General features: G+C 51.7%; 1 protein-coding gene across 2 annotated transcripts in view; it reads right to left on the bottom strand.

Moving 5' to 3' along the window:
• Positions 1-10,335, bottom strand: part of IMPDH1 (inosine monophosphate dehydrogenase 1) — a 63,165-nt gene extending 52,830 nt beyond the window's left edge. Inside the window, exon 1 of one of the 2 annotated variants that reach the window (XM_083402161.1) lies at positions 9,956-10,335. In XM_083402161.1, the coding sequence (XP_083258287.1) occupies positions 9,956-10,188 (233 nt within the window). In that variant the 5' untranslated portion in view covers positions 10,189-10,335. The remainder of the gene's footprint in view (positions 1-9,955) is intronic. The other variant, XM_083402165.1, reaches the window with a different exon arrangement.
• Positions 10,336-16,237: the final 5,902 nt, after the last annotated feature.

The following is a 16,237-nucleotide window of genomic DNA, read 5'->3' as shown; positions in this document are numbered from 1 at the left end:
AGCTTCACCAGAAGAGGCACACAGCGTCTTCTGAATGAGGCCTCTGCCTGAGGTTCTTTCCTTTCTTCTCTGGGTAGGGCTGTCCTCACACCTCATTGCAGCGAGTGTGGAATGCTGCAACCTGATTGCTGACAGCAGCGAGGTCTCGTCAGCCTGTAACACCTGCGCTCAGAGATCTGCGCTGGCTGCTGACTTGCTACTGGGCCAAGGTTAGTATACAAAGCCTTTGGGACCAGTTTGCTTACGAGATCGCCTCACCTCGCATGTGGCCACTTCACCTCGTCAATCTTCAAGAACTATGGTAACCGGATCCCTGTCCTCTTGCCAGGCGGGTCTTAAAAGGTTCCAGGAGAGCCAGGGGGAAAGGCAGCCAGCCTCTCAGGCCCCGGGTGCAGGCTTGCAGGCGGCAGAAGCTGGTTGTGGGCCACTTCCCATTAGGCGCCACTTCCTATTAGGCGCAAATCCCTGGCTGCCATTTTTAGGAAGGAGGAAAGAGGGTGAGTCCACCTGGCCAGGTCACACCCTCTGGCTGGGACATAGGAGAAGAGCTTGCTGCTTGACCAGCCCATCCAGTCATCATAGTGGCCAGGGATCAAGATAGACTGCCCCTGGCCCTGGAGGTGCCATAAGAACACAAGAAAAACCCTGCCGGATCAGGCCCATCAGGTCCAGCATCCTGTTCCCACAGCGGCAAGCCAGGCGCCCGTTATGGGAAGCCAGGAAGCAGGATTCGAGAACAAGAGTAACTCTCTCACACACACACCCCTGTCGTTTCCAGCAACTGACATTCAGAAACATCGCTTCCTCCTGCTGGGGAGGCCCAGCCCAGCCGTGATGGCCACGATCCACGGACCAGGTGGCCCACGCCTTATCTCTGCCCCCACCCCCAGGCTGCCTTTCATCCCAAAGTACCAATGAGGTGTCGCTCAGGGCACAAACCACGTGCACAGTTGACCTGTGGAACTCCCTCCCACCGGAGCAAAGGTCTGCCACCAACTTGGGTGGCTTCAAAGAAGGGTTGTACAAATTCAGGGAGGAGGAGAGAGGTTATTGATGGCTCCTAGACATCTCTGCTTCCACAGTCGGACTGAGCAATGCTTCTGAATGCTGGAGATGGGAGGAGGGGAGAGTCTTGCTCCCGGTGGATGAGAGGATCAGGTTTAAGGTGCTGGTTTTAAAATTTAAAGCCCTATACGGCCCAGGACCCGCGTACCTACGGGACCGCCTCTCCTGGTATGTCCCACGGAGGACCTTACAGTCTTCAAACAAAAACATCTTGGAGGTCCCAGGCCACAGAGAGGTTAGGCTGGCCTCAACTAGAGCCAGGGCTTTTTCAGCTGTGGCCCCGATCTGGTGGAACGCTCTGTCACAAGAGACCAGGGCCCTGTGGGACTTGACATCTTTCCGCAGGGCCTGCAAGACAGAGCTGTTCCACCAGGCCTTTGGCCAGGGCACAGCCTGACCCCCTCCTTTGGTAATCCTCACAGAACTCCAGCCCAATGGTTGCCATTGATTTGATATCAACTGATTTTATAACGAATTGATTTTAGAATGCTGTATTACTTTACTGTTGTTAGCCGCCCTGAGCCCGCCTTCGGCTGGGGAGGGCGGGATATAAATAAATTATTATTATTATTATTATTATTATTATTATTATTATTCTCAAATCTTGCATACAGATTTCCCAGGGTGCTGGGCTAGATGAGAGCCCTTTGGCCTGATCAGCTTCTTCAGCCCTCCTCTCACACTGCAGGAGCAGAAAGAGAGTTTCCCTGTTCCGGCTCCCCTGCCAGCCTGCGCCCGCGGCTGAGGCTTGTGTACAGCTGCAGGCAGGCAGCTCCCCAGTGCCCAGAGCAGCCTGGCACAGTTAATTATGCCCCAGGAGAGGCAAGCAGGAAAACAGCCCCATGGCAGCTAGCCTTGTTTTCGTGCCGGGGAAGGAAGCCTCTCTGACGGCAGCAGAGGCGGGTGAGCCTGCCAGCCAGCTAGCCAGCCCTCGTTCCCAGACATGCGCTTGAGAAGAGGCTGCTGGGTCACCTAGGGGCCAACCAGATGCCCATGACGGAAAACCCGCAAACAGGATCCGAGCACAAGAGCCACACTCTCCCCTCTGGCGGTTTCCCACAACTGGCATTCAGAAGCACTGCTGCCTCTGACCTCAGAGGTCAGAGCAGAGCCATTCTGGCCAGGAGCCACTGACAGCCCTCCCCTCCGTGAATGGGCCTAATCCTGTTTTATAGCCATCCCAGTTGGGGATCATTGCTGCCTCCTGGGAGAGCCAATCTATCTGCCCAATACCACAAGGCCTCCTCTCTCAGATGCTTCATTGATTTCGTTTGCTAAATACCGTATTTTTCGCTCCATAAGATGCACTTTTTTCTTCCTGAAAAGTAAGGGGAAATGTCTGTGCGTCTTATGGAGTGAATGCGTGGTCGCTGGAGCCGAATTGCCCAGGGGCAAAAAGCAGATTGTGCTTTTCTTTTTTTTTAAAGAGGGAAGTGGGTGTTGAAACAAAGCCGCTGATCGTTTGCCCATCAGGGAGAGAGATAAGGGATGCTAGAGATAAAGGAGGCTGCCTGGGAAGGGGGAGGTAAAGACAGCAAACTTGCAAAGGGGGAAAACAGGAAGACTAAAGCAATAAGGAGAGAAATTAGAAGAAAAGGAGGAGCAAAAAAACTGCTACAGCTAAGGAAAAGAGACTAAGGCAAACAAGAGGGAAGGGAGTGTTGAAAGGAAACAGCTGATTGGTGGGATCGGGAGAGAGATAAGGGATGCTAGCGGTGGCTGCCTGGGAGCGGGGAGGTAAAAGCCCATGGATCCTCAGAATTTTTGCACTGGGTCACCCCGAATTCACCATCAGATCACATAGCATGTCAATGGCTGCAGCCTGCACCAAAAAAATCACGCACCCGCTGTTGCATGGGACCGCAATGGCACAAAAACGTGGTTACAAAGCATGAATCCAAATGGATCCTCAGGATTTTTGCACTGGGTCATCCCAAATTCACCATCAGATCACATGTCTTTGGCCACAGCATGAGCCACAAAAATCATACATCCACTGTTTCTTTTAGAATATTTTTTTTCTTGTTTTCCTCCTCTAAAAACTAGGTGCGTCTTATGGCCAGGTGTGTCTTATGGAGCGAAAAATACGGTATTTGCCAAATATGTGTGCAATGGACACACTGTTATTTAACACTAGGTGGCGTTTGGGATTATTGCTTTTGACTGACAGCTGACAGGCAGTGAGCGGCATTTGATCATAGAATCATAGAATCATTGGATCATTGGAGTTGGAAGAGACCACAAGGGCCATCGAGTCCAACCCCCTGCCAAGCAGGAAACACCATCAGAGCACTCCTGACATATGGTTGTCAAGCCTCTGCTTAAAGACCTCCAAAGAAGGAGACTCCACCACACTCCTGGGCATTTGACATCTTCTGAGCTCACCCACGTTCCCCGAAAGCTGGACCAAATCTAGTCCAAACTGTTCAAATTCTGCGACGGGTATCAGATGGAAAACGGAGAAATCTGAAATGTGGGCTAATCTTCAAGGTGCTTCTGTTCTACCTGGAAACCTTTGCACCACAGCTCACAGAATCGCAGAGGGAGCCCCAGGGGTCATCTAGTCCAACCCCTGCAATGCAGGGACCGCAGCTAAGCTCTCGGTGACCTATTACTATGGAGGCAACCTGGCTGGTCATCCCACTAGTTCCCTCCTTTGACCTGATCTCCGTGGGGCCCCAAGTCCTGACGGGACACCACTTTGGGGGGTAAACTGCTTGGGATCTGAAGGGATTGGAAGCTGTCTTCTCCAAATTGGGAGAAGGGAGGCGAGACGCTCCCTGATCTCCAAGGACAACCCTATTCTTTTTTTTATTACTATTAGCAAAAAACATACAGAAAAAATAAACAGAAAAAGCATATGTAAAAAGGAAAATAGAAAATAGAAAGTAATCTTACAATAAATGTTCTTTGACTGATATAGATCTTATCTTATATATAGTGAAATTGTTTAGAAATCTAAGATTTATATATTAATTCAATAAGGTAAAGGTAAAGGGACCCCTGACCATTAGGTCCAGTCGTGGCCGACTCTGGGGTTGCGGCGCTCATCTCGCTTTATTGGCCGAGGGAGCCGGCGTACAGCTTCCGGATCATGTGGCCAGCAGGACTAAGCCGCTTCTGGCGAACCAGAGCAGCGCACGGAAATGCCGTTTACCTTCCTGCCAGAGCGGTACCTATTTATCTACTCGCACTTTGACATGCTTTTGAACTGCAGGAGCAGGGACCAAGCAATGGGAGGGGATTCAAACCGCCAACCTTCTGATCGGCAAGTCCTAGGCTCAGTGATTTAGACCACAGCACCATCCGCATCCCAATTATACAATACAGTATCTTAAAAAAAGAGAAATTTGTTCACAAGATCAAGGGAGTGAATCGGACGTTGCCACGTCCTTCTGGAGCAAGACCAAAAGCCTTGACTCTCGTGCCCTGGAATAACTGGGATTGGTGATCCCTTTCCCAAGTCAGCCCAAGACAGGCAGTCAATGGGCAGGAAACGGAAGCCCTCCAAGCAGCCCAGAGGTCTGGGGGCATGGGAAGAGGGGGGCGCCCCACCTTTGCCCAGGGGAGCAGCAGCGGAGGCCACCCTGAATATGCCTCTCCCCTGCTGTCTCTGCTCAGCCCATCGCAGCCAGGCCACAATTAGCAGCATTTGCTGCCTCGGAGATTAAGGTCTCCAACGTCACTCCTCTATCCTGCGGCAGAAATAGCCAGGAGCAGCTTTGCGGGGCAAGGGTTCGCCAGAAAAAGGTAGGCAGCGTTTCCGGAGGGGTCCGCAGAAGCCAATGCCCTGCCCTGGTTCTCTTAACGTGTGCGGAAAGCAGAGCCAGAAGAAGAAGCATGTCTTTGTGTGCGTTGGCAAGTCTATGTGCACATCTCAGTCTTCCGCTGGGCAGTAGATATTCTCTTTCTGCCTCCCCACTTTACTCAGCTCTAGGCTCCTGTTGATCTACTCAGAAACAGGCCTGGTTAGCACTGAAGCGTCTGACATTGAGGAACTGGACCTCACCGATTTACGCGGCTCCAAATAAATTCTGGGCTTTTTACAAAGTTACTGAAGTGCGCTGTGCATTCGGCACCTTAAGTGCCCCAAAAAGGGACAAGGAAATTCTTGCTTAGAATGCTTTTGGGGCTGGGCATGTCACCAGACCTCATGGAGAATAGATAGCATAATCCTTGCAGGTGCTGGTGGACTCCATCCCCTGGCCGCCTTCCTAGTTTTCCATTGTCAAAGGCAGGAGGGTCTGCTAAAGAGCCCCCCCCCCCGCCTTTCCCTCCAAAAAAAACCCCAGTTCAGTCCTGCAAAGAACTTGAGGAAGAGCTGTTTGCTGCTATCTGAGGATTGCTGTGTATACTGAAGGCTATCTCAGGATTGAACCACCCTGTGATCTTTAGATAAATATAATAATAATAATAATAATAATAATAATAATAATAATAATAATGCAGAAGGTCCCAGGTTCAGTTCTCCATGGCAGGGCTAGGAGCAGACCCTGAAGCCCTGAAGCGCTAGCGGTGTTCCTACATTGGGGCCCAATCCACTTGTCTGCCCTCGATGGGTCAAGCCCAAGGCCAGCCCAGCTGAGCTGCTTTCCTCCTCAGCTACCTTTCGACAGACAAGAGCTGAGGACCTCAGAGCGCTGTGGACGGCCGGAGTCGATTCTCCTGCTCCCATCCTGCTATTCTCTGTGCTTTGTGGGGCTCAGGAACCCTGCAGAGCAGGTTTGACCAGGCAGGGCAGCTGGAAGAGAGGCCCCCCTCTTTCAAGGGGGGAGAGGGTCTCTGGATGGCTCCTCGCCATGACGCCCACACTCTGCCTCCGCAGTGAAGAGGCAGCAATGCTCCTGAATGACAGCTGCAGGAAATGGCAGGATAGTGCTTTTCAGCTCAGGTTCCGATTGCAGGTTTCCCAGTAGAGACATCTGACTGGCTGCTGTGAGAACTGTGTTGAGCCACCGGCTGGATCCGGCAGCCAGGCTCTTCTCATGGCCCTACGCTCTGCAGCAGTGGTGGTACGGGGACAGACTGGGTCTCACGCATCCCTTTCGGGTCCTCCTGAGCTCTGGAAAGCCCCTGGGCACCCATCATTCAGGCAGCTCAGCTGGACTTGACCCAAGGGGGCTCCCTGCCTTCCACGAGTTTACGGCGTAGGTTTCCAGCCCCTCTGATTCGGCACACAAGTGCCGCCAGCAAAACCCCACCCAGACCCGGGTGAAATGGCCCTGGGCCAACGCCCGCCCCCTCCCCACCGCCAGCAGATGCTACGCAGATCAGATGAGCACCTGCCAAATTCATATTAAGCCTTTAAAAGTCATTATGTAAGAGCTCAGACACTTTAGGCCAAAGGCAGATAACTAGCCCCCGAGCAGCCGTCCGAAAAGAGCTCCCACCCCGGGGTCACCCAGGGTCTCTGCTGAGCAGATGGAGACTCAAGCGCCACTTGCGGGAAAATTAAATCATAATCGTCACCCACCCAGCGTAGGCAGCCTTCGGATTCGCCATGGAACCTCAGCTCCAGAGCCTCAGCCCCTTTGGGGTCATTCCCAGTTCCTGGCTGAGGAGCTTGGGCCCCCACCCTTCTGTGGGGATACTGGAAAGGGGCTCAGATTCCTCCTGCAGCCCAGGCCTCTATGCCTTCTCCCTTTGGTGCCATCACACTGTCTGTGCCAGCGCTCTCTTAAGCCACAGCCTAGGACCCTCGTACCTATGGGACCGCCTCTCCCGGTATGCCCCACGAAGGACCTTAAGGTCCACAAATAGCAACACCCCAGAGGTCCCGGGCCCTAAGGAAGCCACATTAGCCTCAGCCAGAGCCAGGGCCTTTTCAGTGATGGCTCCGGCTTGGTGGAACGCTCTGTCTCATGAGACCAGGGCCCTGAAGGATCTGATTTCTTTCTGCAGGGCCTGTAAGACAGAGTTGTTTCACCTGACCTTTGGCTTGGAGCCAATTTGATTCCCTCCCCCTCTTTCTTTTTCCTTTCTCCTCCTGTGATGAGGCTGCATTTTAATGTTTTAATGTCGTATTTTAATCTTGTTTTTAAGTTGTATTCATTCAACTTGTTTATATTATTGCTTGTTAGCCGCACTGAGCCCAGCCTTGGCTGGGGAGGGTGGGGTATAAATAAAATTTATTATTATTATTATTATTATTATTATTATTATTATTATTATTATTTGCCTCTGGTGAACCAGTTGGCCTTTCAGTAAACAGGTTGGATCAGCGATTTGCTCCTTGGCATCATCACAACTGGGGACCAGTTTACCTGTGAGGTCACCTTATCCCTCAAATGCCCTCTCAACCTCTTCTGGACAAGGCCTCTCTCCTGTCAGCAACCTGAATCCTGTTATACTTTAATTGCATCTACAGTGGTACCTCGGTTTAAGAACAGTCCTGTTTACAAACGATTCAGTTTACGAACTCCACAAAACCGGAAGTAGTGTCCCGGTCTGAGAACTTTACCTCGGTCTACAAACGGAATCTAAACAGTGAAAGGGCACCGACGACGAGAGGTCTCATTAGGCAAAGTGCACCTCGGTTTAAGAACGGTTTTGGTTTAAGAACGGACTTCCAGAATGGATTGAGTTCTTAAACCGAGATACCACTGTATTTCAAATTATGATTTTAGCCTTCCCCATTTGATCTGTGTTGTTTTGATTTGTGCAGGCTGCCTTCGCTCCTGGTCTGGGGAAAACACAGGATATTGATAAACATTATTTTTATTACTATTGCCCAGATGCGCTCACAGGGACCAACACACACTCCACGCCACATCCCTTCCATGATGATTCCCATTTCAGCCGGGGACACACACACACCCCATGTAGCTGCTGTGGGCAGCTCACCTTCCATTGGGAATAACAGCAGTTTGAAAGCACATCAAAAGGTACTTCTCTAGTGGGAAGGTAAATGGCGTTTCCATGCGCTGCTCTGGTTCGCCAGAAGTGGCTCAGTCATGCTGGCCACATGACCTGGAAGATGTCTGCAGACAAACGCCGGCTCCCTCAGCCAATAAAGCGAGATGAGCTCCGCAACCCCAGAGTCGGCCACGACTGGACCTAATGGTCAGGGGTCCCTTTACCTTTACCTCGCAGGGCTAGCTCTGAGTGCTTGTGTCAGTGGCTTACCAGGTCATTTCAACGGGGCTTTTGCACAATGAAGACTTCCCCCTGCAGTTGCGTCCCAGGTGATCAGGGGACAAGAAATGGGGCAGCCTTCAAAGACCGGCATGTCTGGAGCCTACAGGGCTGCGTGTGCAAGCGAGAAGCAGGGACCGGGGGCCGTCACAAGGATACTGGGCAGGGGCCCTGGAGCTCAGTGGTCCCTTTCCTTTGCACTGAGACGGACCCGGGTTCAAGCCCTAATAGTGCTGCTGTCTCCAGGCAGGGCTGGTTACGGCCCCCTGCCTGAAATTCTAGACAGCTGCTGTCGACAGCGAGAGGAGAAGAGCCTTTCTCAACTTTGGGTCCCCAGATGTTCTGGCATCCCTGACCACAAGCCATGCTGGACTGATGGGAGTTGAAGTCCTGCAACATCTAGGGACCATGAGAGGCTGATGCCGAAAATACTGACCTAGGTGGGATGAGCTCTGCCTCTGTGCAAGGCAGGGGGTTGTCTCAGGATCCTGCCCAGGGTTCTGGGTGCCCCCAGGTCACCTCTTGACTTGGCTGGGTGGTGGAGGGGGCGTGTTGCAAATGTCTTCATGGCCTCCTGGAGGTCTTGGGACCTCCAGGAGGATTCCAGGACCATTTTGGGAGCCAGTGACAGATTCCAGGTCTGCAGCAGCATCTACTCTGCTTCTTTTTGACCATAGACACTGAAAGCTCTCTAAGCCCAGGGATTTGTTTTGAGGGTCAGGACCGAAGGGAGCTCCCCCCACTTGGGGTTGGGCCTGGGGGAGAAGGGAAGGTGTAGAGGTGAGACCGCAGGATGGAGCAAGCTTGTTTTCTTCTGCTCCAGAGGGAAGGATCTGAACCAGTGGATTCAAAGGACAGGAAGTGAGATTCCGACTCAACATCTGGAACAGACTTTCCAATGCTAAGAGCTGTTTGGCAGTGGAACGGTCTCCCTCCGGAGGCTGTGGGCTCTTCTTCCTTGGAGGTTTTTAAGCAGAGGTTGGGTGGCCATCTGTCCTGGATGATCTAGTTGAGACTCCTCCATTGCAGGGGGTTGGACTAGATGACCTAAGGGGGTCCCTTTCAACACACTCCACCAAACTTTATTCATTTCAATTGGTTGGCGTAGGGAGGCAGAAGAGCCAGCTTGTTGCTACTGTTGTAATTGTTGATGTTATTAATTCAGATCCTTACACTCCCTTCCCCAGGATGTCCCAGGGTGGCTAAACTCAAAAATTACAGTATTAACGTCAATTAAAACCAATGTGCAGCCCCTAAAAATATACCCCCTGTAGCACAGTCAGATGGTTTTGAGCCACTGGAAGTGAGAAACCCTTGCTGATCTACTTTGGGCCACCCAGAGGTCCACCAGTCGATCCCCGCCAGCCAGGAACCTCCGAGGAGCAGAGAAGCCCCAAGCTGGGAGCGTCTCTCCTGGCACGGCAAGCGCAACGACGTGGGGGGACAGGTGGCTGGTGTTCTCCAAGGGCGACCCGGGGCCAGTCGCCCCCACTCAGCACCCAGCCCACCTAGCGGGGTAAAACCGGGCTGAGCGCGCATGTGGACGCGCACCTGGCGCCCAGGTGCAGAATAAGCAAGTGCGCAGCATGTCTGAGTTCCGCCTGCCAAACTAAAACGATCCTTTTGCCAACAACCGAAGTTCAGAAGTACCGCGGTTGGTTCCGGAGTTAGTCAACCCGAGTTAGTGGGGAAGGAGAAACTAGCTCTCACCCCGACCCCCCCGCCCCGGGGCTTCCCCGAATCCGGCGCCGCTCACCTCTCCGGCTCGTAACCGGCCTGCAGGAGACGAGCGTTGTACCTCTGAGCCGCCGTCTCGTGTCCCGCGTAAATGGGGGCGCAGCCGTTGGCCGGACCGCCGGGGCGCCGCGTCCTCTGGCCGGGGGCCGCGGGCTCGCGCAGCGGCCCCACGATGCGGCTGTAGTCGTAGTGGGGCGCCCCCGACGCCTCTTCGCCCGCCTCGACGCCGCACAGCCCCGCCTGCCCGTCCATGGCGAGCAGCCTCGACGGGGCGCACGGCGCGCTGCGGCGCCCCGGACACTGTCCGAGCCGCGTCCCCGGAGCGGATGGCCCTCGACGGAGCGCTTGCGGGCGGCTCTCCCCGGCAAGGCGCTCCCGGCTCCTGCGCGCCCGTCCTCTGCCGCCGCCGCCGCCGCTGCCCTGCCCGCGCTGCCTCCACCCCCGCCGGGCAGAAGCGGCCGAGGCTCTGTGCCAGCAGCCGTGCCCGGAGACGCGCACGCCGAGGAGCGGGGGACGCCCTCCCGTGGACACAAGCGCTCTCCGGGGGGCCTCGAGGGACGCCCCTGGGGAGCCCTTCCGAAGCAGGGCACCCTGGAGACCCCGCCAGATCTCTCCAAACCCCGCACCCTCTCCTGTTCCTTTGGACGCGCTGGCAAAGCGGAGCTGCCTCTGCACATGGGCAGAGGGCGATTTCTCTCCCGGCGAGTTTAGGGTCAGCAAGGGGGCAGGGAAGGTTTTTAAGCAGAGGTTGGATGACCATCTGCCATAGATCTTTAGCTGAGATTCCTGCATTGCAGGGGGTTGGACTAGATGACCCCTGGAGGTGCCCTTCCAACTCTACCATTCTATCAGTGTGCATGCCCACTTTTCTCTTTAGAAATTGGGTGGTGGTCTGGACAGGCAGAGCGGCTGGTTTCCTTGGCTGCAGACCCCAGCCTGGAATTGGGGGGCGCAGGGAAGGCACTTGGGTGGGCAATGTACCAGCACGGTTTTGGGGTTTTGCTGTGATGCTGCCATCACCCATCTTCCTTTAAACACACACACACACACACACACACACACACACACTGCTTCTAGGGTGGCTGGTATTGATATTTGGTGAATTATTGCATTTTAATATTTTGCTGGAAGCTGCCCAGAATGGCTGGGGAAACCCTGCCAGATGGGTGGGGTATAAATTGTTGTTGTTGTTGCTGCTGCTGTTATACCAATTGCTACATCATCATCATCATTATTATTACTGTATTTTATTATTATTATTTATACCCTGCCCATCTGGGCGGCTTCCAGCAGAACACTAAAATACAATAACCTATTAAACATTAAAAGCTTCCCTAAACACGCAGATTTTGTCCAGATTTGTGCACCCAGCCTGGCAATGCCCCGAGATGGTCGCACCTAAACACATACCTAAACAGGACACTGCAAAGTTAACTATGAAGAGGGAGCCTTTGAGCATACTCTGAGTGGTTTTCACTCACCTCGCAACTCACCCTGCCCCTGGATTAAGGAGGAAGGGGCTTTCCGGTCCTGATCCCACACTGCAGCACTGGGTTTCCTTTGGCCTGCGCCAGAGATCCAAAGGCCACCGATGGAGCCCAGTCCCCGGCTGGCAAAGAGGGAGGAAGGGAGGGCCTCTCTGTGCCAGTGTCTCTGCCCGCCCCACCCCTCTAACATTCTCTGCCAGGTCATGATGAACCACAACGAAGGGGCCTTTCAGGACACCGGGCTCACAGTGACCAACGCCAAGAAGTCCAGCCATTGCACGCTGCGTGAGAAAGGGCCCTCGCGTCCAACAACGAGCATCACCAATCCCCTGTCGCAAGAAGGGAACCCCGAGGGTCATCCAGTCCAACCCCCTGCAAAGCAGGAATCTCAGCTAAAGCATCCCAGACAGATGGCCATCCAGCCTCTGCTTAAATACCTCCGAGGAAGGAGAGTCCACCACCTCTTGTGGGAGTCTGTTCCACTGGCAAACAGCTCTTGCTGACAGAAAGTTCTTCCTGATGTTTAATCGGAATCTCCTTCCTTGTAACTTGAAGCCACGGGTTCGAGTCCTAACCCTCCAGAGAAGGAGGAAAAGAAGCTTGCTCCATCCCCCGTGGGCTAGCCCTCTAGATGACCCTCTACAAGTTGATGATACTAGATCCACTGCATTCTAGACCCAGGGCTCTGCCAGCTGCCTCTCCAGACTCCTGGACCCTCAGCATGTGGTGCAGGCCCAGGCAGGCAGCCCCTTCTAGTGCCCGTGAAAGCGTCCAGGGAGGGAGGCACAAACGCAGCCAAGTCCAAGGAGCATCCGAGTGCACCTCTCGTGACCTTCCTCCTTCCACGTGGACCATCCCAGGAGTCACTGAGTGCTAATATTGACTTTCCCTGCTTGGCCTGCAGCCGCCTGGGCTCCCAAGCTGTGACCTGTCATGTGCCAGCGAAGAGACAGCAAGCTTGCCAAGGCAATTCCTCTGACCAGGCAATGGCTTTGGCCGACTTGAGAAGCACCAGGATGAGCCAGCGCCAGATCTGGCTTGGGCGAGCGGCTGGTGGTTGGTGGGCCAAAAGGCTCACCCTGAGATCCTGTGGTGAAGGGTGGTGTAATAATAATAATAATAATAATAATAATAATAATAATGGTAGTGGTGGTAGCATTCTTCCCAGGGCTTACTTATTAAATTATTACATTTGTATACTGCCCTATGCCCGCAGGTCTCAGGGCGGTTCACAAGATAAAATCACAAGATAAATCATCAAATTCTTCTTCTTTTTCTTTGGCGATCCCTCCTAGCCGAGGAAGATTGTCTTCCATAAACACGGTTTTAACAATGAGTCCATAAGTGACCGTGGAGGCCAATTCTGCATCCACACGTCCTTCCACAGTGGGGACATTGGTTTCCGGGCGGGCGTTGATCCCGGTGTGGATTTGCCAAGCGTGCCTTCCTCTTAGCGCGTTTCTCCCTTGCGTCCTGAGTTCGAGTGTCTTCAAAGCCCATGACACCTTTGGTCAAGGCTGTTCTCCAGTCGGAGGGCTTGCAGGCCGGTGTTTCCCAATTGTTGGTGTTTATACTACATTTTTAAAGATTTGCCTTGAGAGAGTCTTTAAACCTCTTTTGCTGACCGCCAACATTACGCTTTCCATTTTAATAAAAATAAAAACAACCCAATAATCAGATCCACAATGAAGTGAAGAGACCCTCAGGCTTATAAAACAGAGAGGAACCCAGTTTGCCCCTGAAGGATGAAGAGACACAGCTTCAAAAGAGGCCCTCCAAGGGGATTATGGAGCCACACAAGCAGGTGTTTTGGAAATATTTCGGTACGCCCCTCAAAGCATTGTAAAAATAAGTTTGCAGCATCATTTCCCTGAGAGATTTCCTGTGCATTTAACAGCATTTAACAGAGGACCAATATTTCCCAACCCCCAGAAGAAAAATGGATCTCCATGTTTTTTCTTCTGCAACAGGTTTTTTGTGACATTACTGTCAGCTTTGAGGTGAGATTTGACCGTTGGATTTTAAATCCAGACTCCGATACTTATTTTATCTTCAGTTATTCAGAATCTCTGGGGACGGGAAGGTGCAAACCATTTTTAATATTGTGTTTTAATGTCATAGCTCGCCCTGGGACCTTAGGGCGAAGGGCTGGTGATAAATAAATTTTATATACTGTATTTGTGGGTCTGGGTGTGAATCCTGCATTGCAAGGGGTTGGTCCAGATGACCCCCCCCCCCGGGGGGTCCTGTCTAACTCTACAGTTTTATGACTCTAGGAATGAAGTGACCAAGTACATACAAATCTCCTGGGATTGCAAAACGGATCCAGAATTCATCCCAGTCTGGGGTGCTTGTAACAGGGCGCTCAGTAGTTAGTTGCAGCAGAGCTGAGCAAAATAAAAATTGCTGGGTTTTAAAGTGCTGTGCACTTATATACGATATACGATATCTTTATTGTCATTGTCCCATACAGAACAATGAAACTGAAAAACTACATAAAACTACTACAAAACTACATTAAACTACTACAAAACTACATAAGACATTCAAAAACCCCTAAAAACTCTGACACCCCATTTTAAAATACACTATACTATAGAGACCCCTTATGCTGCGTTTAGAACCAGAATTGCATCTCGGTAGAAACTGTTTCTCAGGTGGCTAGTCCTGGCCTTTATAACCCTATACCTTCTTCCAGAAGGCAGAAGCTGAAAGAGATCATTTCTGGGGTGCGCACTATCCTGCGCTATCTCTGCCGCTTTCTTATAGCACCTGGCAGCATAGATTTGATCCAAGGTGGGAAGAGTGCACCTAATTATTCCCAATCCCAGACGCGGCAGGGCTTCCTTTTGCTGGTTACAGCCAGCATTGCAAGCCAAAGGGACCATAAGACAAGCCCCGCAGGATCCGGCCCATGGCCTTTCCAGTTCTGTCCATTGGGCCAACCAGATGCCCCAATGGAAAACCCAAAAGCAGAATTTGAGAGCAAGAGCAACTCTCCTGCGGTATTCAGAAGCAGGGCTGCCTTCATCCTGGCTCAGAGCCATCCATAGCCCTCTCCTCCTCCTCCTCCCCAAATCCTCTTTCGAAGCCATCCCATTTGGTGGGATGCCTGAACTTACAGCTGATGCCTGAACTGAGCAGCTTCGTTTTCTGTCTGCCACAACAGCTTCGAGAATATTGCTAGCAAAGAATGGGAAGAAACAAGATTTACCAACTATCTAAGAAGGGGAGATGAAGATGATGGATTATATGGAACTTGTCAAACTGACCGGGAGACTCCGAGACCAGAGAGAAGAGACGGTGGAAGAAGACTGGAAGAAGTTTAAGGAATATTTGAAAAAATATGTTAATATTTAAATCTCAGAATAGCTTTGGAAGCGGATATAGGCTGTAGGGTTAGAAGCAGAAGATAGGGTATTTTAAAACAGTATTATTTGTAAGCGATAAAATGTGAAGTTATTTTAAGTGTGTTTTTAAAAAAAGATGGTTAGAAACTATGATATATGTAAACTGCTAAATATGAAGTAAAATGAAAATCAGATAGGTGGGACTTGCGAAAGCCCACCTAACAATGTTTAGAAAAATAAGGATAAGAGAATAATTTGTTTGCATTGTTTGTTTTTCTGTTTGTGTTCTTTATTTGTGTAATAAAATGAATAAAAAAATTGATGGGGGGGGAATGAACTGAGCAGCTTCAGGGAGAGTTGTGTTGTTTGGGATCCTGGAGCCAACTGTCTCCCCAGAGAGGTGAAAAAGCAACAGCGGAAGACCAACCCCAGATGGGGCCGCAGGATCCTGCCAGCCTCACCGAAAACCCATCCAGGTCCTCTCTGCGAATTATTACTGTTGCTCTTCATATTCATTGTGGCAACAGAGACCGAGCGAAAGAGGCAGGTTACAAACTGACGTTTCGAGAGATGGGGAAACAGCAGAGAGAGGGGAGACCCTGGAGGCAGCAGGGCGAGGGGCGGAACCCCAGGATGAATCGTAGAATCGGAAGGGACCCCGAGGGTCATCTAGTCCAACCCCCTGCCAAGCAGGAATCTCAACTGTAGCCAATTGGACTTGGGCTTTGTTGCAGCCTAGCTATGTTGCATGGTGGGTGCTGGGGGAGGCACAAGTCATGCCCCACAAGGGAAGGGGGTGGACTGCCCTTCCTTGGCGCCTTTTAAGCAGAGGTTGGGTGCCCATCTGTCCGGGATGCTTCAGCTGTGATTCCTGCGTTGCAGGGGGGTTGAGCTAGATGTCCTCCTGGGGTCCCTACAGCTCTGTGCTTCTGAGAAATGCAAGCAGGTCTCCTTTCCCATTAGCAGTTTATGTATTAAGCCTGAATCATAACTGGCTCCCAGTGGTCATTGCCCATTGTGCAATGTGGCCCTCAGTTCCACGGACAGCCATCACCTGCTTTGTGTTTCTTTCCTTTTTTAAACAAAATTTTATTGATTTTCCAACATTCTCAATCCAATATAATTAACAACAACAAAACCCAGATACAAGATTCCTTTGCATCCTTGGACCTCCCTCAACTCTTCCATGGGCTCCATATTTAACATTTCCTGCTGCATATTTTATGCCCTCCGTTTATCCCATTTAACATTTACAGTGGTACCTCGGGTTACATACGCTTCAGGTTACATACACTTCAGGTTACAGACTCCGCTCACCCAGAAATATTACCTCGGGTTAAGAACTTTGCTTCAGGATGAGAACAGAAATCGTGCTCTAGCAGTGTGGCAGCAGCAGGAGGCCTCATTAGCTAAAGTGGTGCCTCAGGTCAAGAACAGTTTCAGGTTAAGAACAGACCTCCGGAA

The sequence above is a fragment of the Podarcis tiliguerta genome (assembly GCF_965153285.1).
Source record: "Podarcis tiliguerta genome assembly, chromosome: 10".
NCBI classification, from domain to species: Eukaryota; Metazoa; Chordata; class Lepidosauria; order Squamata; family Lacertidae; genus Podarcis; species Podarcis tiliguerta.
This window is presented reverse-complemented; position numbering and strand designations above follow the sequence as displayed.